General features: G+C 34.3%; 1 protein-coding gene and 1 pseudogene across 2 annotated transcripts; one reads left to right on the plus strand and one right to left on the minus strand.

Moving 5' to 3' along the window:
• Positions 1 to 1,534: 1,534 nt before the first annotated feature.
• On the minus strand, positions 1,535 to 23,498 carry LOC114177415 (V-type proton ATPase subunit a3-like). Of its 2 annotated transcripts, XM_028062743.2 has the most exons (18): positions 23,219 to 23,498; positions 22,987 to 23,031; positions 22,048 to 22,170; positions 21,855 to 21,962; positions 21,448 to 21,558; positions 21,199 to 21,366; positions 20,812 to 20,949; positions 6,573 to 6,680; positions 6,312 to 6,419; positions 6,053 to 6,201; positions 5,022 to 5,175; positions 4,757 to 4,917; positions 4,441 to 4,647; positions 4,176 to 4,359; positions 4,015 to 4,098; positions 3,737 to 3,933; positions 1,997 to 2,056; positions 1,535 to 1,902 (listed from the first exon to the last, which is right to left on the minus strand). In XM_028062743.2, the coding sequence occupies exons 1-18, from the start codon at positions 23,360 to 23,362 to the stop codon at positions 1,695 to 1,697; spliced, it is 2,457 nt and encodes an 818-aa protein (XP_027918544.1). In that variant the 5' UTR covers positions 23,363 to 23,498; the 3' UTR covers positions 1,535 to 1,694. The 2 variants fall into 2 exon arrangements, with proteins under 2 accessions (XP_027918544.1, XP_027918545.1); XM_028062744.2 differs by lacking the exons at positions 1,535 to 1,902; positions 1,997 to 2,056 and adding an exon at positions 2,092 to 3,407.
• On the plus strand, positions 15,096 to 17,677 carry LOC146887545 (uncharacterized; annotated as a pseudogene).
• Positions 23,499 to 24,017: the final 519 nt, after the last annotated feature.

The raw sequence follows: 24,017 nt of genomic DNA on the forward strand, positions 1-24,017 counted from the left end.
TTGATTTCACTTGACTTAAGTGAAATAAGTAGATTGAATAATAATTCAACTCTTTGAATACATTCATACCAAAACTATATGTAACAAGCCTTTTAACCTATTTTTTAACATATTGAAAAGGACACACCCAAGACAAAATGATGTTTAACCTATGTCATATGGTCTATGAATACAATACAAAATATAAGTTCCATGATCTTTAAAATGGGCCGGGCCGATAAACTTTAGATAGGTGTTTGGCATCCCATCCATCTGAGTATCAGGTCGCACCCTGACAACGGGACGATACAACTTCATTCATCCGATTAAAGGTGTTAGCGCGCGAGGCCAAAAAGAAACGTAAATGAAGAAAGGAGAAGACGTTGAAGCAACTAGAAGAAATTAAGAAGCAATTAGAAGAAACGGTGAAGGAACGCGACGTGCTGGGATTAGAGATTGGGAATTTGAGCCACATGGTCATTGAGAAGATCTCGGCAAAGGTGACCAACTTCGCCCACAATGCAATGTCGCTTCCACAGTCACAAAAGTACACTAGCGTGGCAACGGTGGCATACAACATCATCAAGCGCGTGAACAAGATTGTGGAGGAGCTTTTCAAAAAAACGAGGAGGCTGTTAAGGCTAGGAACGAGGCCAATGAGCAAATGGAGTAGAAGAATTAAGAGATTGCCATTTGGATGAATAACAGACAAATTTTGGACGAATGAACTATGAACTTTAGATAAACTATATATGAATGATAAACAAACTTTGAACGTACAAAAAACAAAATTTGAATGAACGACGGAAGTTTAAATGAATGATGGACAAGCTTTAGACAAATGACAGACGAACTTCAATCGAATGATGGACAGACTTGAGATGAATAACGGACGAATGAACTACCAACTTTAGGTAAATGAACATTAAATGAATTTCAAACGAATAATGAATTCACACTTCAATTTCCAACATGAATGAACTTAAGATGAACAAGGGATGAATTTTAGGTGAATGCCACAAGCTTAAGATGAACTTCAAAATAGTGGATGAATGATGGACAAACTTTGAACTTTAGAACCAACAATGGACCAACTTTAGAAGAATGACTAATGAACTTTAGAACAAACAATGGACAAACTTTGGCAGAACGAAAGACAAACTACAAATGAAAACGTCGGTAAAACGAAAGACAAACTACGAAGAAATAATGGACAAACTTCGATCAAACGATGGACAAACTTCAGATGAACAACAGACAAACTTCTTATGCTTATCCATGATGGCGGCACACGTATAGTGTGTACGTAAATAATTTGGATGATATAAGTTTATGGAAGAGGAAACTGTATGATCATGTTTACGATTTTCTTTTTCTGTAATTCGGTGTGCTAGCTACAAAACATTACCCACCGTTACCAATAGTTATTGCACGTAACCTGAATGAAATGAATTTGTGTCCTCACCATTAACGCTGTCACATCCCAATGTCTTGCAGTAAACTGCGAAAGATATCTGTTAAAAGAGCATAGGTAAGCTGAACATCTCATAACATCAGTTATAAATTGTGTATTACATTAATTTGACATGTTAATGTGGTCTGGAAACAATTAGAATTAACGAGTCAAAACAATTGAATATCAAAATCACTTTACACTATACACCACTTGATTGTGCAGGGCAGATCTATTAGAAAATCATCTGGTATTTGGCACCTTACAGATCATCCTCATCCGTTAGTAATGTAAATGAAAACGGAAAGAACTTGTAGCCATCTCCCTCGTAAAACTTGTTCTGGAACTCTACCCAGTGAAGTCTCAAAGCATGCAAGAAAGCACTTAGAGTTTCCATTAACAGTAACACACCAACAGTTGCAAAGATAAAAACAAAAATGCCAACAACGAGAATAACAGTGTTATTGTACCTGCATTTGTCACGGAAACATTCAGGGTTAATGCATCAAATAACCAACCTTCTTAATGGCTCGCCACTTTCCAAAGCACAACTAAAGAACTTACCCCCAGGCCAAAAGCAGAACTCTGTCGTAGAAAACACTGGACAGCTCCGAATGAGCTAAGCTGAACAAAACAAGAAACCAAAGAAAGAATTATAATCAAAGAATGTGATTTATTTAAAGTAGAACGGTTTACAACAAAGGGTTGAGGTAAAAGTATCTTAAATGTTGAGGAACATCAAATATGTACTAAATGCTTCTGATTAATTAAACCGTCGAAGTGTTTACTTTTCCCACAAATAGCTTCGTTTAGAAACAATTGAAGCATTGTCGAATACTACATATAGACATTTCCAAATGAGTATTCGAACTTTAGTTCACCATTTTATAATAAACAAATCTGATGTGAATGTGACTTGGTCAGATCTCTTTTGTTAGATACAAGTTCATCTAATGGAAATGATATTGCCATTTATTATATTTCAAATATATTAAATATTTTCGTATCTAATAAAACTTTTTCCATTTTTACAGGACACTAGTTACTATTGAAATAAAATGGTACGAAAATCTTGTAGAACACAAGTAGCTGCAACTCATGCGTGGATGATAATAAAACCGTATCAGTTTTTTTTTTCTTTTTTCATTTAACAACCCTGACTAGAATTGCTAAGCAACCAACCCTCGAAATTACATAAAACGGATTGGATCCTGAAACTTGCTGGTGCAGTACAAAGGACAAGAAATTAATATCGACGTTTCTTTATCAAAGTATTGATAATATTTTTTATCAAATCAATAGCACATATATATGAACCAAACCATGAAAATGTGGGTTTACTGACTAGGGAGTTAATAGATATAAGGTTTTACTGTTTTTCATGGTTTTACTAGATATAGGTTCATTTCCAGAAACTGGTCAACCACAAATGGTTCGATCCAATCTAACCTTAGGGCAATGCATTCAATTCACGAGGGCACTGATCTGTATAATCATGAGAGGATGGTTTCCTATATACTTGTTTGAATACAAAGTCATTTCAAAGTTTTTTGCATTAGCCAGGAAATTTCTTCCTGCACTCCCATGTTTTCTTCGTGTAAATTTACAGACAATTTAGTATTTAAAATACATTTCAGATTATAAATTCCAAATTGTACAATCCTTATACAAATTTGGAAGACAACTTGTTGCGCAAATTTTTTTAATAAAGGGTAACTAAGTTATTTCACTAAGATTATGGGGCTGCAAGAAGAAATCCCATTCACGAGTTGGAAGTTCATCAAAAAGCCCAAATTGCATGTCCAAGTTTAATTTTGATTCACCGGAAGAAAATTTCACACACTAGAATCATAGGGTTTTACCTCCACCCCATCATTACTAAATCCATCCTAGTAAATATTAAAAGACTAAAATACCCCCCTCACTGTATCACATCATTGCCGCCACCGTCGTTGCACATTTGCTGCCATCACCTCTGTAGAGGAAGAAAAAGAGAGGGAGAACATTCGAGAGGAAGAAGAAAGAAAAAAACACATTGCAGAGAAAAAGCCCGTTATGGAAAGCTATTTTCGAAGCCCATGTCTTTAAGTTTATTCAAGAAAACTCATTCCACAAAATATCATATCTGAAAAGCTTATTCTTTGTTTAAGAATGTATTCCGAAAATTCTATTCCGAAAGTCCCTGTTCTGAAAAAATTTCGCATGTAATTGGGAAGTCACTTCTACAGAGGGTGAAATGCTCATTTGAAAAAAAAAAGGGGGTGCAAGAAGAAAAAGCCGAGTCACATGCTTTCAGCTACATACCTGAGGGCCCACAAACGTAGATACGAAGCTGTATTAGACACAGCTCCAAGCACAAATTCGATTGTATGTATAAGTTGGTGCACAAAAACCTCGCTGAAATCAAACTCATCGTCAGTGTCACAGGGAACACTTTGTGACTCTGATTCGTCAGGATCATCCTTGTTGAACAACAAAGAGTAAGATTGACCTTGATGCCTCTGAGGAAGCATGGTAATGGAAATTAGAATGTGATTTACTAAAAATGATAAAGAAAGAAACAAAATAGTGGTTGAGTGTACTTCTCTATGTTGCTTCTGCAGGAGAAAGGGCTTTGGTACTAGCATCCATGGTACGGCAACAAGTGCCAACAGTAGTAACACAAGCTAACATCAATGAAGCAGTAGGAAGTTCAGACGAGGTATCTGGCTAAAACAAATTTATCCAAACTGAAATTGCTTACTTGAAGGAGCTGTTGACCAAAAAAAAGCTGGTTTTCACCTAAATCATCAGTTGGGCTAAGGAACATATATATAAGTATATGATACAGGTCGGCCTGTGATCCAGTGCTCCATTTTACAATTATGAGGAGTGAAAGGTAGCCAAACATGCTATTTAAGAATATCATCTGGGGAACGAACTGGTACCTGAGTCATTATCAGAAAATCAAACAATGAACACCATACACTACAGACTAAAAAAAAACTAAAATTGTCTTTTGCTGTTACCAGATATTTATATCGTTTTCGAAGTATTTTGCATTATAGTAACTCATTATGATTCCAAGATTCATCTGGGATACCCCCAGCAGAATTGACATCTTCATCTTCAAAGAATTAAGAAATGGGAGTTCACTCCGAGTACCGTGCCATTTGGGATCCACACCAAACGGATATGTGTCACGCACTTTTATTAAACCTATGGTAGAAGCATCCCTAAAAATGGAGTAATAAATATTGCACACACAAATAATGTAACCAATTAGTAATAACATAAGAGAAAAGTAAAATCTAATAATATTAAATAAACTGTACTGATAACCACCCGCATGAAGAATCACGACATCCATAGGCAGATGGAGCAAATAATTCAAATGGAACGGAGAAGAACTCATTATATATCAACCCGGTATAGATTGAAAAGAGTGCCATCATCATAATAATATAGCGTCCACCGAAAGCCATTTCCATTATGTCTCCAAGTTTCTGCCGTTATTAACAACATTGAACAAAACTAATACTGGCATAAAATATAATAGGAGGAAACATTCAGATTGAATACAAAAAATCCACGACCATTAGTAAAGTACCTGACTTGAAAATTTTTTCTCTCTGATTACGAGATACAAAGCCGCCAGTAATAGGCATATGCCATGCCCCCAGTCACCAAACATTACAGCAAAAAGGAATGGAAAAGTGATAATTGTGTACACACCGGGATTCGCTTCCCGGTACTTGGCGATTCTGTCAAGTAATAACGATTATTATAGTTGCAGGTCGATTATCAATAAAGCTAGAAGCAACTAAGAATCGGTTATTGAACTTTGATAACGTGATAACTGAGGTAAAAAAACTTCAGCAATATTAGATATTACTAGAACGGCTAACCAAACACACTCTAAAAGAAAACATAAATCCTAATTTAATCATATCAAATCCATTTGTCACCACTCTCATCAGGTCTGTAAAAATTGTGTTGGCTACAAGAGTTGATAAACTTACACCAGTCCCCAGATTTTCTGAAAGTATGTTCTACTATAAATTTAACTTCAACTTCGGGTGGCAGCGTATTTTTGTGTTGGCTACAAGAGTTGATAAACTTACACAAGTCCCCAGACTCATAATGCAGTTCCAATGTCTTGAAAAGTTACAAAAATTATTATGTATAAAATAAACTATATATAATAATTAGATGAAATACAAGTTTGTGGAGGCTTAAGTTGTGATATGTGATATATATATTGGAGAGGTCCATTTTTAATTGAAAAAAATTATTTTTAAGAATCATTGATAGATTAAACTTTCTGTTTGTAGAATATGTCTGAAAAATTCAAATGAATACCCAGTTATTTTATGCATCTGTACCGGTCACATTTAAAGAATAAATAGTGACAAAATGTTGCTGTCAGCAAGCTACCAAGTATGACACAAGTTAATTTTGTAGTGATTTCACTTTCCACATATTTTCTCAGCTTTAATAAACAAATAAACAGATGAGTAGAAGTTGTACCGACCCAGAGGATAAAAGTGCAAATCAGATCATCATTACCTGCTAGGGATTATTTTTAATAAGAGGGGAAATGAAATTTGAAATGCTCATGCTCAGGGCCACATAACTTACCCATAGGCATCTACAATTTCTTGAAAAGCAGAAGTGAATTTGTTTGTGCAGAAGTAGGTAGGCGGTGATTCCTTTGTCTCTAAGACCTGAAATATGGCCTCAACTTGAGAACTGCATTCCACAGTTGCCTGCTGCAATACTTTGTGAATCTGTCAAGTATTGAATCAAATTAGTTAGCTATGCCAACCGGTAAATACGGCATTGCATATATGCTTCTGCACAACGCATCAGAAATTAAATTCATAGTTCAAGGGCAGACCTGGCTTGTCGCAAAAACAGGACACCAACCTTCTGCAAGGAGACATTTCTTTGTCACATTAATGCTAAGCATATTTAGAGTGTGATAAATTGACTTTTCCTTCTTCAACTATCAGTTAAAATTGAAGAAAGGAAAAGTTAGCATTGGAACGAAAATTAATTGCAGAAGCTTAGCAACAAAGCTGGAAAAAAAAAACTTGAATAAAATAGTATATTGGCTATGCTCTGCTCATACAGATACTAGATGTAAAATGAACCAAACCTGAAGGCTCCACTGCTCATAGTGATCTGCAATTGTCTGCAACAGAGTGCTCCGGTGAAGCAATCCTGCATCTATTGTAGTCTTCAATTCTGAAAGTCTTCCTGAAACCTATCAACATAGTACACAGTTATTATTTTCTGCACATTTTGTGTAATCAGTCTATGAAGAGCTGCTACTGTGGATACAGTAGACCAACCACTTGGGCTTGGGGCAGTGGGAAGAAGCTCGCATCATAAAATCCGAAATCTCTAATATGGTGAATAGTTATACACGAAATAATGTTTTTTCTCACTAATGTTTTTTCTTTGTTTTATTTTCTTTTATGAAACTGATTAATTTACAAAGTAAATGGATGATATTTATGAGAATGCACATTTTTCCCCTAATACTTTGCTAATTATTTCCCTTTTGTTGTTCTCCTTATTTCTCTCAACATTAAAACAATGTTGATCACTTTCAACAATTTTTCTCTCACGCTTATTTTAATTTGTCTTCATACTTTGATCAATAAACGATCATCTTTTGTTCGTTATTCTTGCATACCAACACTTCAGTAGGCCAATAGTTACTATCTTGAATCTTTTCCTATGTTAGCACCTCATTTTTCAGAAAATATTTGATGAAGTGATAACAAAAACAAATGTACTTTGTTATTGAATGAAATGTCGAATTTTTTACACATGTATTACATTTTGACTATCATTGTGCAAGGTATATTTCTTCTGAGTGAATCCTAGTTCTGTTAACAACAATCTTATTTATAAGCAATATTCAAGTAATAATTATAGTATCAATCGTAAAAATTTAACTAGTGGTACTTCTGTGATGATTGACTTCACCTCCAAAGTTTTCATTTGCATAGTCTTGTATTCTTAGTTCTCCTTTACAAAAATAAAAACACTTCTTTAGTGTTTTATGGATATCTCAAAATCCATTTCACTACTTCTCAATGAACTTTATTTGTATTTGACATCAACTTGTTTACAACTCCCATTAGATGGCTAATACTTTTGGTCTTATACAAGCTAGCGCGTACATCAAACCTCCTAAGATGGAAGCATATTGAACCTTAGTCATGAACTCTCTTTTTCTCTCAAGATAACTTATCCTGGAATAGGAAAAAATGACTAGACAAAAATGTGCTAATTAGCTTGATATCTTCCATGTCAAAACTTTGCAAAATACGATTGATGTATCCCGAGATAACTGCAAAACTCATCTTTATTTATCCCTCGTCATTTGCTTTCTAAGAATCTTCTTCACTGTACTTAAGTCCTTCATATCAAATTCTTTTGACAGTTACACTTTCAAGCATTTTAATTTTACATATGTTCAAACTTACCACCAGCATATGATCTATATAAAGTAACAAAAATGATATAACTGAATTTATATATCTTTGAAGAAACAACATTAATCAACATTGCACTTTTGGAATCCTTCCTTCTGCCAGAAGCCATCAAACTTCCTAACTATTTCCTGGTGTTTGATTCAAGTTATACAAACTCTTCTTTGATATACAGAGTATATTCTTCTACCCATTCTCTTAGCAATCTCTAAGTTGGTATATATATATATATATATATATATATATATATATATATATATATATATATATATATATATATATATATATATATATATATATATATATATATATATATATATATATATATATATATCCTCATCTAAATCACCATTAAAATAATGCAATTTTCACTAGCCACAATGCTCAAGACAAACTTGGTAGTGTTTAGCTTCACAATTGGATTAAATACTTCAATATTCTTCCTTTTGCTGAAATAATATTACTAGTCTGTTTTCTATATTGGAGCCATCATCATTATCTTCCCTCACCCGATAAACCCATTTGTTGTGAAGTTTCTTTTTTCCCACAGATAACATATTTAATTCTCAAGTTTCATTATAGATCAGCGACTTATCTTTCATAACAAGCTCCCAGTTGTTATATGTTTCGTCACTGTTTCAAGCTTTCCCTTCATCGGAAAATAACATATAGTTTATGTATCTCCTATTAGGGATATGAGGTCGAGAACACGTACATAATATAAGAACTGGAATAGAATACCCTGACATGCTGAGGACTCTCAATTACAAGAGTTTCTGAAAAATTACTTACCTTTACAGACAGTTGTTTATTGGGTTTTGAATTGCTAATAACTATATTATATTTATCCATAAATGTTATTCTTCCATTAAAAACCATATCTCTACTGTGAATAAATTTTTTTGTTTTTGTTAACCTAAAGTTTAAATACATCTTTATCCTAACCAATAAAAATGGTTCTAATCTGAGAGTAAATTTATTTCTACCTTTATCTCTATCTGTAATATGAATACAAGCTAAATATTCAATAACTTTAAAATGCATAAATTTGATCTTTTTCACTACATAAAACATAATAGAATAGTGATAAATATACCACTCATTCTTACTAAATACTCTATCAATTAATGGGTGGTCTGTTTAAGCCTAACTCAATCTCACAAAACCAGCCATTTTTAAGTATGGCTCTGATACCCTGTTAGAAGTGGAGTTTATGCCTAATTCAACCCCACAAAATCGGCTTGTAAGATGAGGTTTGCAACCCCCTAATTATATGCTATGAAATTGTTTTATTTAATCGATGTGGGACTTCTAACAGTATCTAATGCCATAATTGTTAAACCAAAATTCTCTGATGAAGAATACCAAGAATATTTGAGATTGAAATCTAATAGCTTGGCATAATCATTTATAAATCCCAGCTTCTCAATTGCTTGAATCTCACAGTCCATGGAAGGACAAAGTCCATGGACAATTGACTCAAGTGCTTCTTACCATATTACCTTCATGTTGTCATCCGTTTCTTTTCCAAAAAATCCTCATTTCATAACCTTAGCCTATGACTCTAACATATCCTCACAAGGAGTAAGTTAGGTTTCACTTTCTCCTTCCTTAAACAAAAAATTGGTTCTTTTTGTTCCTTCTTGTCCTTTCAATGTTATTTCTTTGAGTCCATTAACGAATCCTTTAAATTATTTAATAACCTTTGGTGTTAATTCCTTTGTTAAATAGAATACGATACAAGACAACTGATTGTAGAAGGATATGAATCTAGAGGTTTGTACTATTTTGGAACTAGTTCATGTGTGTCTAGTTTTGCTTCCCCATTTGCTAAACTTTTACATGATCGTATAGGACATCTGCACTTGTCAAAATTAAAAAAATGGACCTTGAACTTAATAGTCTTCAAACATTAGAATGTGAGTCATGCTAGTTAGGTAAACATGTTAGATCTTCTTTTCTAGAAAGATTTGAATCAATGTGTAATTCTGGTTTTTCTATTATTCATTATGATATTTGGGAACCAGATCATGTGTCATCTTTTGGCTTTAGCTATCTTGTTACTTCTCTAATTTTTCTAGAATTTTAAGTTTACATGGCACTTTACATCAGTCTACTTGTCCTCACACTCCTCAACAAAATGGTATTGCAGAGAGAAAGAACAGGCAATTGGTTGAGATTGACCATACCTTATTGCTTGGCGTCAATGTACCGGTCCATCGATGCTATCTTAACTACTTGTTTTCTAATTAATAGAATGTCATCCTCTTCTCTCAACAATAAAGTTCCTTATTCCATTATTTATCCAAACGATATTCTCTTTCATGTTACTCTTCATGTGCTTGATTGTATATGTTTTGTTCATGATGTATGTCCAAGATTGGATAAACTCTATGTTCGTGTTATTAAATGTGTCTTCTTAGGATATTCTTGACTACAAAAGGGGTATCGTTATTAATCTCTTGAAACCAAGAAGTATTACATGTTTGTTAATGATTAGAAAAATGCAAGCTTTTGATCAAAATAACACATGGGAGTTAGTTACCCTTCCACTTGGGAAGAAGATTGGATGTTGAAGGGTTTATGGCATTAAAGTTGGACCCTTTTTTTCAAACAATATGTTTTCCTCTTGTATGTGACTTTTCTACGCTCTAGGCATATCTTTATGATCATAAAATCATGCTCTAATTGTTGATCAAACTGTCTTTGTGTAGATAGAACTATTTTAGCTTTTGAAGTTGTATAAGAGAAGAACAATATTAGGAATCTACTTTAAGATAAGGGAAGCTAATTATTTAGAAGGTGTTAATTTTCTTAAAATATTGAGTCTTGGTTTTGAGATTTAATTTGGGGTATTCATAATTTTATCTTTTCCTAAATAGGTTAGAGGTGACAAATTTATATTAGAAAAATTATGATAAAGAGTAGAAGAATTGATTCTTTTTACAAGAGGAATGTTTGTGATGAAGATGAAAAAAATGCATTTATGTCATCTAAACTTGAAAAACTTCACGATAATCCAAAAATTGAAGAAAATGAAAAACAACTCTCTAAAGTTCTTAGAGTTACATATAATGAATGTGAAAATGCTTTAGAACGTGATCCGGGTAAACGTCCTCAAATTTGGCAATACCCACCAAATCAAATTGATGAGGTACGGAGGACTTATCTAAAATGGGGTCCATATCAAATGCATCGAGAAAATTATTCGTTGTCTAGTAAAGATGGTTATCCAAGAAGATTTCAATACACATGATTTAGCTTATTTTCTTCATGGTTAGAGTATTCGGTATTCGTCATTAAAAGATGTTACATATTGTTTACCGTGCTATCTTTTTAGTAAAAAACCAAACAGGTGAACTAACTCAAATGTTTTCATTGTTACATGTAATTGAGTTGATTTTCATTGAATTCTAATTGGCATTGTGTTGATTGTCATCAACATATTTTATCTTTTTTTGAGTGTTTTTTTATAGGTTTTAAAAGTTTTTATAGCAAGCAATAAGAAAATTTATATTGCAAGGGATATTACAACAAACTTCATTTTTGTTTAATTATTTAAGTTTTTAAAAGTTACCTATAATAACTTTTGTTTTTTTTAGTATATGATTGTTGATAATAAACTTTATGTTACACTTTCATGTATATTATTATTATATTTTTTTTGGATTCTATTATCACATGTACTTATTTTGAATAGAGAAAATAATGTGAGGTTTTTTTAATATAAAAAAAATAATTTATATGTAAAAAATATATTTTGGCCCCGTTAAAATTTTGGTCCAAGTTTCGCCACTGGTCACCGCCAAGTCTGTTTTCTTTTTCAATTTTGTTTTTCTACTCCTCTACTTTCACTATAATTATTTTGCAAAAAATATTCCTATTTTCCAACAACAATAATGGCCCATGATAAGGATACTTCAAGAACATCTCATGGTAGTGACCCGAGTTGGAAACATTGTCATCTGATGGATGAATCAAATTTTAATACAATTGTTGGCAATTATTGTGGAAAAGTTATGAAAGAAGGAGTTACTAGAGCAAAAGAACATCTAATAGCAAAGAAGGGAAATGTTATTGCTTGTACCAAGACTCCAAAAAATAAGAGAGAAGAACTTCGGAAATTATTTATAGAAAAAGCAGACAGTTCCTTCGTCAATCCTGGATATAGTGTAGCAAATGATAACCATGAGCGAAGAGGAGGTTGAAATATCCATGGCTAGTAATGATAAAGGGAGAAATAGCGGTGGAAGAAAAGGACCAATGGATATGTTTTGTAGAAATCCAGCTGCTGCAATAGAGAAGAGAAAAAAGGAAAAAACTAAGGCAAGCTAACATCAAAGAGGCATGTGACAAAAATTTAAAGACCTTGGTTGATGAGTCCATCATAGACCCAACTCTAGGCCCACATGCATCTCAAAGCCCAAGCCCACTCAAAGGCCCAATAACAAGAGGGATGCTTAGAAAGATTCAAATGGGCTTTGCTCATGAGGATCAAAATCATCATAGGCTTCATATGTTGTTTTCATGGGCTAAAGAAGATATCAAAATATGATAGGATGCATGTAGAAGCATTAGAGTAGAATTATTTTGGGCCAAATGTTACGCCATGTTTTTGTAGAATAAAATGCTAAAGTACTTTGTTATTTAGCCTTCAAATTGGGCTAATTCAAGCCCAATTAAATAACTTGGCCGAGACTAGCATGGGAGGACAAATTTGGAGCGCACACTTCATGGTTGTGCCAAGTTTTGGAGCGCATTTTTCAGCTTGGTGCATTGCTTAGTGCGCATGCTTTTCATGGAGCAAGGCAAGGAGAGTGTGAGCGGACACATGGCTCTTGATCCCTCACTCCTTTGCATCTCACGACCACAAATTGAGCTTCTTCTCCAAGCTACATTTCCAATTCATTTCATGATACATTTACATTACATTAGGTCGGCCATGAATCCTATAAATGGGGCCTTCTTACTCTTGTATTTGGTTACTTTTGAATGGTAATAGAATTGTTGTTAAGAGTATTCCACCTATTGCCTTCAAGGGTCACTTGCTAGACTAGTTTCTACCCAAAACTCCTCTAGCCCCCTTCCCTAGAAAAGACTTCTTTTCTAGGCTTCATCTCCACTTCATCGTCATTGCTTCAAGAGCCTCCAAGCTTGAGCCCACTCCTCCATTCCAGCTCCAATTCCGCTGCAACCATGGACAATTTCCTCTTCATTTTGGCGCATAAAGGTCCATCAAGTGGTTTTCAGAGCCATCCAAGCCTTGGTACATCCATCCTCTTGGTTTGGGTAAGGTTTTGGATCCATTCTTGTCTTTTGCTTCCATTTCCGTGTTGTTCTCTTCTTCTCCATTGTCTTCAAGTTTTTCTTGCTTTCTACCGATTGACATTGAGGCTACATGAATCTTGTTGATTCCAATTGTAGTACTCCTTGACTCAATGGTGTATATGTGTTTTTAGGTTCCATTTTCTTGTTTCCAGCACTAGTTCTTTGATTCCTAGCTGTTTTTCTTCATTTTAATTAGTACATCTTTTAATTTTCAGTTCATTGTGTTGTGTTTTGTCTTAAGTCATGTTTAAGCACTTTGTTTAATCTTCATTTTTGTTCATATGGCTGAATTCTGCATTTGCTTGATGAGAACCAAGTCCTACATCACACAAAATGAGCTATAAACTTTCTTCTTCCATTCTAGTGTTATTCTAGGTTCCTTTTGATTGTGCTAGCCTTTGTTTCTTTCCTTAATTTCTTGCTTGTCATTTCTTGGCTCTCTTTCTAGTCATGTTTCATTTTAATTCCACTTAGTTTAGCTTCCTTAATTAGTTTTTCTTGCTTTATTTTTTTGCTTCATTCAAGTTTGTTGGCTTTATGTTTACTATGATATTGTGGGGATTAAGCTCTATGAATGATTTATATTCTAGTGGTAGCATTTTAGGAGGTGGAGTTTAAGGTAGACTTTAGTTTGCTTGATTCTTGAAGTACTTCCTCCTTTTTTCTTCTAAATCGTGTGAGCTTTGAGCCATATTTCATTGTGAGTGTGAGTGCTAACGTCTTGGATTGGTATAGTTTTTTTTCTTTGCTGTTTTTGGTACAGGTTTGTGTGACTGTTTTGTCTTCAGCCGTGAATGTTTTTTTGCTGTTTTTGCATCTCAATTTGGTGGCCTAAGGTGCTTTACAAGTGCCTTACTTGGTGGTGATTTTTGCTCATTCAAAAGGAGGCTACAAGCCAAGATATTGGCTCTCGGATTTGTGCAATTTGGCAGCACATTTTGGAGTTGCATTGCTTGTTATTTTGGCTTTATTTCTTTCTTCTTTTGACATCTTTGTGGGACATCTTATTTGGTACCATTTTGAAGCTTCCTTTACTTGAGAAATTGCTTCTTTTGAGCATCAAAATTTGGCATATTAAGTGGTTTTGGGTTGCTTCATTTTGAGTACCAAATTAGTGCACCAAAATTGCTTTAAAGTTCTCCATTGTAACTTGTGGCCTACTTAGGTGTCTTGGGGAGCCAAAGGTGTTCAATCTCATCTCCTAAGTAGAACCTTTTTATACCAATAATGCAACATTTTAGTAAGTGAGTGTGTTGAAAGTTCTAAGTTTTTTTTCACCTTGCTTTTAGGCCGCATAGTTAGATGCTTAGTGGCTTAAAATTGTGAGACCAAAGTCCCTAAAAGTTTTCCATTTAGGGGGTATGTTTTAGTGTTAGTCTTTTTCTTTTCTTTGAGTCTTGTTTGTGTTTGTTTGTGCTTAGTGCCTCAAGTGATTCTATTTACTTAGCACTTAAACAATTGTGTGCTCTTTGAAACCTTTTGCAAGTGCATCTTGGCAAGGATTGGCCTTGGTACTTAAGAAGTCTTTAAGACTCACCTCACCTAACCTGGAGGTCTACTTGTACTTGGTTTCTTCTTTCACACTTTGTTAAAGTTTCTAAGTTCTTTCAATCACCATGAGCACTAGAAGGGCTACTCGTACTAGTACCCAACATCAACAACATGTTGATGAAACCAACCTCCACACAAGTGGTGATGAGGAGGTTGAGGTTGATCCTAGAGTTCTAAATAACCTCTCTCAAGAGGTTAAAGACCTCAAAGATCAAATGGCTTCCATGCAAGCCAATCTTCAATTAATTGCCAATTAACTTACCCCTCCCACCCATAATACCCGTGCCTCTCCTAGGCCTTCTCATGCTACTTCAAGGCATGAGTATGATTTTGAAGAGGAGGAAGATGAGCGCATTAACATCAGACAATCGCCTCATGTGAGAAGGCAAAGGAGCATACCTCCTCACCATAAGAAGTCAAAATTGACTTGCCTCATTTCCATGGAAGGGATAATGTTGAGGCTTTCCTTGATTGGGTTGCAAAAGTAGAACAACTTTTTGAAAGTCATGTTGTGGAGGAAGAGAGGCATGTGTCTCTAGCTACTCTTAGCTTTCAAGGGCATGCTCTTAATTGGTGGACCTTTTTAGTCCTCCAAAGAAGGAGAAAAGGACTACATGAAATTGAGTATTGGAATGATCTTAAAGAAGCCCTTCATGCCCGCCATGTTCCCTCCTATTACAAATATCAAAGAGGCATGTGACAAAAATTTAAAGGCCTTGGTTCATCAATATATTGCTCGATTTTGGTACCCAAGCAGGCTTGTCATTCAACCTTGTGAAGTTAAAAAATTTTCAAGATATGATTGATGCCATAGGTGCTTATGGACCTAATTTACCCGATCCTAGTTATCATGAAATCAAAATTCCACTTCTCAACAAGGAAGTTGGGTACACTGAAAAGTTGTTAGTACACTGAAAAGTTGTTGCAAGATCATAAATTGCAATGGAGCAAACATGATTGTTCTATTATGTCAGATGCATGGACTGATCGAAAGCAATGATGCTTGATTAACTTTTTTGTGAGCTCCCTTGCAGGGACAATGTTTGTCAAGTCCATTAATGGTTCAAACTTTGTGAAAACAGTGAAAAACTATTTGAGATGCTTGATTCCCTTGTGGAGGAGATTGGAGAAGAAAATGTTGTTCAAGTTATAACAAATAATGGGAGCGAGCAATTATATGTTGACTGGTAAGTTGTTAGAAGAGAAAAGACCCCATCTCTATTGAACTCCTTATGCTGCCCATTGTATAGATTTAATGCTTGAAGACATTAGAAAGCTTCCTTTGATAAAGAAGACAATTCAAAGAAGAGTTAGTCTTGTTGGCTTTATCTATAGCCATTCTAGTACCTTGAGTTTGTTGAGACAATTTACAAATAAGAGGGAATTAGTAAGACATATCATTACAGGGTTTGCTACCTCTTATTTATCATTACAAAGGTTGCATCAAGAGAAGGGAAATTTGAGAAAAATGTTCACCTTTGATGAATGGAGCAATAACAAGCTATCTAAGGAAGCCGAGGGGAGGGAGGATACAAAAATTGTTCTCATGCCTTCATTCTGGAATCAAGTAGTATTTACTCTCAAAGTCATGGCTCCTTTTGTTCATGTGCTTCGTCTAGTGGATAGGGAAAGAAAAGCAGTTATGGGTTATATATATGAAGCAATGGAGAAAGACAAGAAAACAATAATGAAGTCATTCAACAACGATGAAAGTAAATACAATGGCGTATTTACAATCATTGATAACAGATAGACATGTCAACTTCATCGCCCCTTGCATGTTGCTGGTCACTTTTTGAATCCAGAGTTCTTTTATTCCAACCTAAACATGGAATATGATTTGGAAGTTACAAATGGATTATATGATTGCATCAAGAGGTTGGTGTCACGTAAAGATGTGTAGCAAAAAACTTTAACTGAGTTTCCTCTTTATAAGAGTGCAAATGGACTCTTTGGTGATGATTTTGCCAAAGAATCAAGGAAAACCACAGTCCCAGGTGAGACACTTAAACACTTTTTAAATCGTGCTAAGATATAATGGTTACATTCTAAGCTACTTTCTTTGCTTGTGTAGCTCAATGGTGGAAGAATTATGGGCATGCACCTCCCAACTTACAAAAGCTAGCAATCAAGATTTTAAGCTTGACATGTAGTTCATCGGGATGTAAGCACAATTGGAGTGTTTTTGAGCAAGTAATAAGACATGACTCATTTCATTATTATCTTAGTTGTAAGTCGTAAAAAGAAATTAATTCACATATTACTTATTCACATTGTAGATTCATTCAAAGAAATGGAATAGACTGGACCACAAAAGGTTGCATGATTTGGTTTACATAAAGTATAATCAACAACTTGCTCAAAGATACAATATTAGGGATGAAATAGACCCTATTCTATTGAATTATATTGATGAATGTAATGAGTGGTTAGTGGGAGAAGTTGATGATGATAACGATAATGAAGAGGGGGGTAATGATTTGGTTTTTCATGATGATCCCACTCTTAATTGGGCAACTGTTTATGAAGCTTCAGGTATTGGAAAACCAGTAGTTTATATAAGGAGACAAGCAACTAATAAAAGAAAGCAACCATTAAGTAATGGTATTGTTATTGGATCTTCTCATGCTTCTAAGAAAGGTCCAGGTGCAACTCCAACTCCAACTTTAACACAACCTTAGAAGGGTAAAGAGAGGACTCAAATTCAAGTTCAAAAGGAATTGCATGATAGCTCTGATTCCAAGTTTGAAAAATTACATAACTTTGACAAGAGTCTCTCAGAAGGGAAGAGGAGGAGGGATATGCCCCATTGGATGATGACATTGAAGACAATTATGTTGGAGTTGAAGAAGAATTTGATGATTAGAAAGAAACTTAATACATACATTTTATGATTTGTTGTTATTTTATGTTTTAAACTTTAAATTTGTAGTGTTTTGATATCATGTTATTATTTTAATTGAATTTTTATACATAATATCATTACTTTTTCATTAAAATTATATGTGGTGATATTATATTTTTTTACCGCAATACTTCCGCTATAACCTGTTATGGTTTTTATTATAACTTTATAAAGGTTTTTGGGGTCGCCGATATTTTCCGTTATGTGATATCAATAACATTGCTAGCAATAGACCTTATCTACCTTTTGCAATTGTAGTTAGTCAGTTTATGTAGGTTCCTTGGTTCCTTGCATTGGCCATTGGAATATTGTCGTGTGTATCATAAGATATCTCAAAAAGACTCCAGGATAATGTTTGTTATATAAAGATAAAGGAAAAACCCAAATCTCAAGTTATTGTGATGCTGACCAGGCAAGATCCCCTACGGACAGACATTCTACTATGGTGTGTTTTCCTTGGAGGAAATGTTTTTTCTTGAAAAAGTAAGAAACAAAATCTACTTGCTCGATATACAGCTAAAGCTAAGTATAGGAAAATGGCATCTCTTACCTGTGAACTTATATGGGTGAAACACTTCCTTCAAGAACTTAACTTTTAGTGAGATTCAGCAAATGAAGATGTATTGTGACAACCAGGCTACCCTACACATTACTTCCAATCCAGTGATCCATGAGATAACTAAATACATTGAGATTGACTATCAATTTATGTGGAAAAAGTTGTTGTCCAAGGAAATTTGTAGTGAATTTGTTGGATCCAATGAGCAACTTGCAGATATGTTAACAAAATCATTAAAGGGGTCTCAAATTAATTTTATTTATAAAAGCTTGGTAAATACAATTTGTTTGCTTCAGCTTAAGGAGGAGTGTTAGAATAAGCATTAAATATAGTTAGTAAGTAGCTGTATTGGAAAAATGATAGTACCTATTAGCCGTACCTATCTTTGTACCTAAGTATCTATGATTGACCTCTTATCCTCCCTACCACATTGTATCAGAATCCTATCAATATAAATATGAGAACATATGAAGAGAGTTTTTAAACTCTAGCAATCACTCTTAAATATAGTCTCTTTTATTTATCTTAATTGTAAGTTGTATTGTACTTTTATTTAGTCTCAACTTGTTTAAATAACTCCCGCTAAAAATTACTCAAAAAGAGTTAATCTTGATCAGATACTTAAAGGAGAAGGAAATCCATGGAAATTTACCACTTTCCTAACAAATAATTGAGTCACATCTCTTGCAATATAAGGATGCACAAGTGCCAAAAAGTGTGCATATTTGGAAAATTTGTCCACGACTATAGAAATAATATCTTTTCCTTGCACCTTCGGTAACCCACCAATAAAGTTCATTGATATATCTGATAAAACTTGTGTGGGAATTGGTAACGACTGCAGCAATCCGACAGGAGATAAAGTCTCATTCTAGTTTTGTTGGTAAATGTCACACTGGATCACAAACTCTTTGATATCTTTCTTCATGCCCTCCCAATACACAACTCCTGTTGTCCTTTTAAAAGTTCTGAAATAACCACTATGTCCCCCAAAGGAAACTCATTGAATTCTCTAATGACAGGAGAGATTCATGAAAATTTCTTGGCAGCACAAGTTTTCCCTGATAATATAATCTCTCCCTCCCCAACTAATATTTAGCATGAGTTTTAGACTCGGGTAATTAGTCCTGTATTAAAGAAGTTAATTTGCCATTCTTTTGAATTTTTGTGTTCCCAGCCCTTCCATTCATCAGGTTGCAAGATAGACATCGCTGAAAATATTTCCTTCGGATCTAACGCATCTGCAGCCTTGTTTTCCTTTTTAGGTTTGTATTGTATCTGAAAATCAAACCCAATAAGTTTTGAAGCCCATTTGAATTGTACCTCAATTAGTAAATGTTGTTCAGTAAGGAAACTCAAGCTTTTCTGATCAGTAACAATAATAAAATGACCACACATCAAATAATGTTTCCATTTTTGCACTGCCTGGACTACTACCATTATTCTCTTCCATAAACAGACTTATTTTGACCCCTTTCAGATAAGACCTGACTTCAAAAAGCTAGAAGTTTGCCCTCTTGTAACAATACAACTCCTAATCCTTTGCTTGATGCATCAGTCTCAATGGTAAACGTTTTATAAAAGTGAGGAACAGCTAGAATTGGTAATTGAGAAACTGCCCCTTTGAGAGTGTCAAAAGCTTGTTGTGCTGTTATAGTCCATTTAAACCCTTCTTCTGTTAACAACTGTGTGAGGGGTTTTTCGATTTTGCCATACCCCTGCACTATTCTATAATATCCAATTAACCCCAAGAATCCCCTCAAAGCTTTAACATCTTTAGGAACAAGCCATTTCCACATTGACTCCACCTTTTTGGGATCAGCAGATACTCCTTGACTTGAGATAATATGTCCCAAGTACCCCAAACTACGCTGACCAAAGCTGCACTTCTTTTTATTGATCTTCAGTTGGTTTTCTTGAAGCACTGTTAGAACTTTCATCAAGTGTCGAACATGAGTTTCGAGGGATGGACTATAAACCAAAACATCAAAAAATACCAACACAAACTTCTTTAAAGAAGGCCTGAGTACCTTATTCAATAGTGACTGAAATGTGGCCAGAGAATTAGTCGACCCAAATGGCATGATTAGAAATTTGTAATGACCATCATGAGCCCTAAAAGCAGCTTTCTCAATATCCTCTTCCCTCATAAGGATTTGATGGTATTCAGATTTCAAATCCAACTTGAAAACTATTGTTGCTCCAGTCAATTCATCTAACAATTCCTCTTTGACTAGAATAGGAAACTTGTTAGGAATTGTAATTTTGTTAAGATCCCTATAATCAACACAAAACCTCTACCCATTAATCCTGAAAAACCTGTCCCCTCTCTCAATCCTATGACTATTTATAGCAGTCCGTTACAGATGTTTAATTACAGTTGTACTAACTACCTTATCTTTTCTCTCTTTTGTACACTATACTAAACCTATCGTGCAGCAATCTGAAGCTGAAAACTGAACAAAAGGCAACTGAAAACTAAGCAGAAATCTAAACTTAACGACAACTGAAAACTAAGCGGAAATCTAAAACTAAAGATTAAGTTTACCTCTGTTATTGTCTGAAGTTGTTTACTCAAGTCATCTGAGAAAGGATAACGATTTGCTCCAAAAGCATCACATATTTTCAGAATTTTACTTTTAACACTCTCTCCAGAATAAAAGACGACAAATACATTTTTATGAACCTGTAAAAAAAGGGAGGCTATGACTTTATGGACCAAAAAACTAAGAAGATAGAAGTGACTAGAAGTAGTAGCAATAGAAGAGTACATTTCCATAATCAGAAAAAAGTAATTATATATACAATCATGTCAAAGCAGGTTCGTCTCTGTTAGTTCATATGTTTTTAAATAAAAGGAGGAACTTAGATATCTAGTACATATATTACATATCTAATTGCAAGACTCTTGAGACTTAAATTTCGGAATTTAAACCTTCTCTTCTGACGAAAGATCAAGAACAGAATGATCAACCACAGCTTGTTTGAGAAACACGTTTCCCCTAGTAGCACGAAATAGAATTCTTTCGAAAGGAACTGATTTTTCCCTTGAAACAAGTCCACTGATGAAGCCCAGCTTAATTTGCTTTGCTGACGTCTCCTCCTGAGCATAAATTTACCAAGCGTCAGAAAGAGAACAAATCTGTAAAGTAACAAATACAAAAAACAAAGCTGCAGCGTATACCTGTTCCAATAGTAATGGGCTGTCAATAGACCTTTCAACAGTTATCTGTACTTCAAGCTTTCTCTGTTGAGCTACGGCATTATTTTTTGCTGAAGAGAAAAATTCACCAACCTGAAATGATAAATCAAAAAAGGCATTACCACTTTGACTGCAGTTTTCTTATCCAGTCAAGGAAAAAGAAAGAAAAGACCAAGCTATTTGATAAAATACACGCTACAAACCCAAGAAGAAGGACTAACAGTATGCATAAAAAGGTAGACAGAAATAAACCATAATAATATACCAAAAACTAACGCTTATACATTTCTATTTAGAGTTTAAACACAAGAAAGATGAACAGAAAACCAACCCAAAGTATCAGAAGTGATTATGGCATTTGTGGCAGTGAAGAACGTAGCAAACCATACCTTCTCTTGAACAAGCTTATACTCTGATAGCTCATTGTAAGTGTGCTTCAACTTCTCATTATTTGCATTTATCTCAAGGAGGTCGGCTTCAAGTTCTTCAAGTTTAACCTAAACATGAACAAAAATATTATTACCTGATACTGTATTCATGAGCTGAAGAACGCGTGACAAAAGTTCCATAGAATGTAATGACCTCCAAACTTTCCAGATCAACATTATCCTCTCTTGCTGTGCTCATTGAGGGTGACACGCCTGCTTTCAACATTTGGTCCTTAAACAACCGTAGCCTACGCGCCATTTCCCCACATCGTTTAATCTAGATGATAAAATGATAAGTTTTCCATTTCAGTAAATCAAAATCACTTCCATTAAATATGGTTTATCAGAATAAGGGTATGCTTTTACGAACTTTTTCAAACTGTTGAAAGTACAAGGAGTACCAAAGATGGGATATTTTAGCAACATTAATCACTAATTAGCATTACCATACAAAACCAAATTAATGGAGGAGCTTAAAGTTTCCTGAAAGACATAATACACTGTCACTAAGCCTCACCAATACCTCTGGAACAAATAGAAAGGGCAGAGAGAAGGGTCTCATTGTGACTTCCTTCCAGATGGATCAACTTCAATTTGAGTACATCCCCAATCAGTTCAACAATTCAAAATTGATTTTATCCGAATCAATTTCACTCTATTTTAATTTAATATAAATAAGTCCTAAGATTACCAATCTATATTTTGAAGGAATTCTCTAAGGTGCTTAAGATAGCAACAATAGAAATCAATTTGTCATTACAGGCTTACCATAGCATAAATTGAACATCCAAAACCTATTGAAATAAAACAAAATAAAAAATATGACATATCTTCATTTAGAAAACAATATATATACAATTCCGTTCGTGTTTTCAACAAAAATGTGAATCGTGAAAATTACTGTCAACTGAAGACAAAACAAGCTCAATTAGGCCATCACATAATGCAAGGACATCAAACTATTATGCAGTTTATCGAAATCTCGCGGCATTAGAGTTACGACCTCTTCGATAACACACAACAAATGCGCAAAGGATTTTTATTTTTTAAAACGTAACCAAAAGGCAAGCACAGGTAGAGATTTGATATGCACCTGAGAAGCATAAGTTCGCTGGAATGGACTTTTATCTACATTGAGCTGGAGAATAAATCCAAACAAACAGTTGTCAATGTAAGAAACAAATAACATGCGGACAAATGAAGGCATCAAAACAAAATTGAAAAAAAAAATTGAGTGAGAGCATCAAAAGAGTCACGGCAACGTAGGTTGAGAATTCATAGTAAAGGAATCTACAACAAGAATGAGGAATGAAAATAAGTCTCACATCTATGAATTGGAAGAGGCCGAGATTGCCAAGGTAAGAGATGGCTCGATGAGCTGATTCGGTTGGAATGATCAATTGAGCCATTTGCATAGGCTCCGACCGTAGCAGATCCATCGTGGGGAAACAACTACCTTCATTTACCATCAGGATTTCTAAAATGCACAAACACAAAATGAATGAACGAATAACTGTGAGGCAAATGCTCTTGTTCTATAGAAAAAGAGTTCGTTCTTAAATCAAATCTTGCCGCTATATGCATCCCGCGGTTTATAATGCTTCCTCTTCCTTCTAACGCTCGCGCGCATATAAATACATAAATAATAATATTTAAGTATTGACATTTTCTTTCTATTTTACCTTTTAATTGTAAACAGTATTACAAAGTTAACTTTTTAATTACAATAATTATTATAAGAAAATATACACAATAGTTTCCAATAATAGTAATAATAATATTGGTAGATGATAATAGTTAAAATAAAATATTCACAAACTTCCTTTTGAAATATATATTATTATATATGATTATTGTAGTCTTAGAATCGATTTAGTCTTTAACTGTCTAAAGTTTGATCTTATCTTTAAATGTTCAGATGCCGATTTGGTCTTTAACTGTCAAAAGTTCGATCTAGTCTTTAACTATCAAAAGGTCGATCTAGTTGTTAGACCAATACTAGTGGAATTTCTAAGACAAGAGTATGAGGTAGTAAATGAGGAGTTTAATATTAATAACTTAGGTAACTGTCCAAAACATGGCAAGAGACGTAAATTAAATAGATAAATTTGATGAGTATTTAAT

The sequence above is a fragment of the Vigna unguiculata genome, chromosome 3, assembly GCF_037176805.1.
Source record: "Vigna unguiculata cultivar grain cowpea cultivar isolate G323 ecotype 2 chromosome 3, ASM3717680v1, whole genome shotgun sequence".
In the NCBI taxonomy this organism is placed as follows: Eukaryota; Viridiplantae; Streptophyta; class Magnoliopsida; order Fabales; family Fabaceae; genus Vigna; species Vigna unguiculata.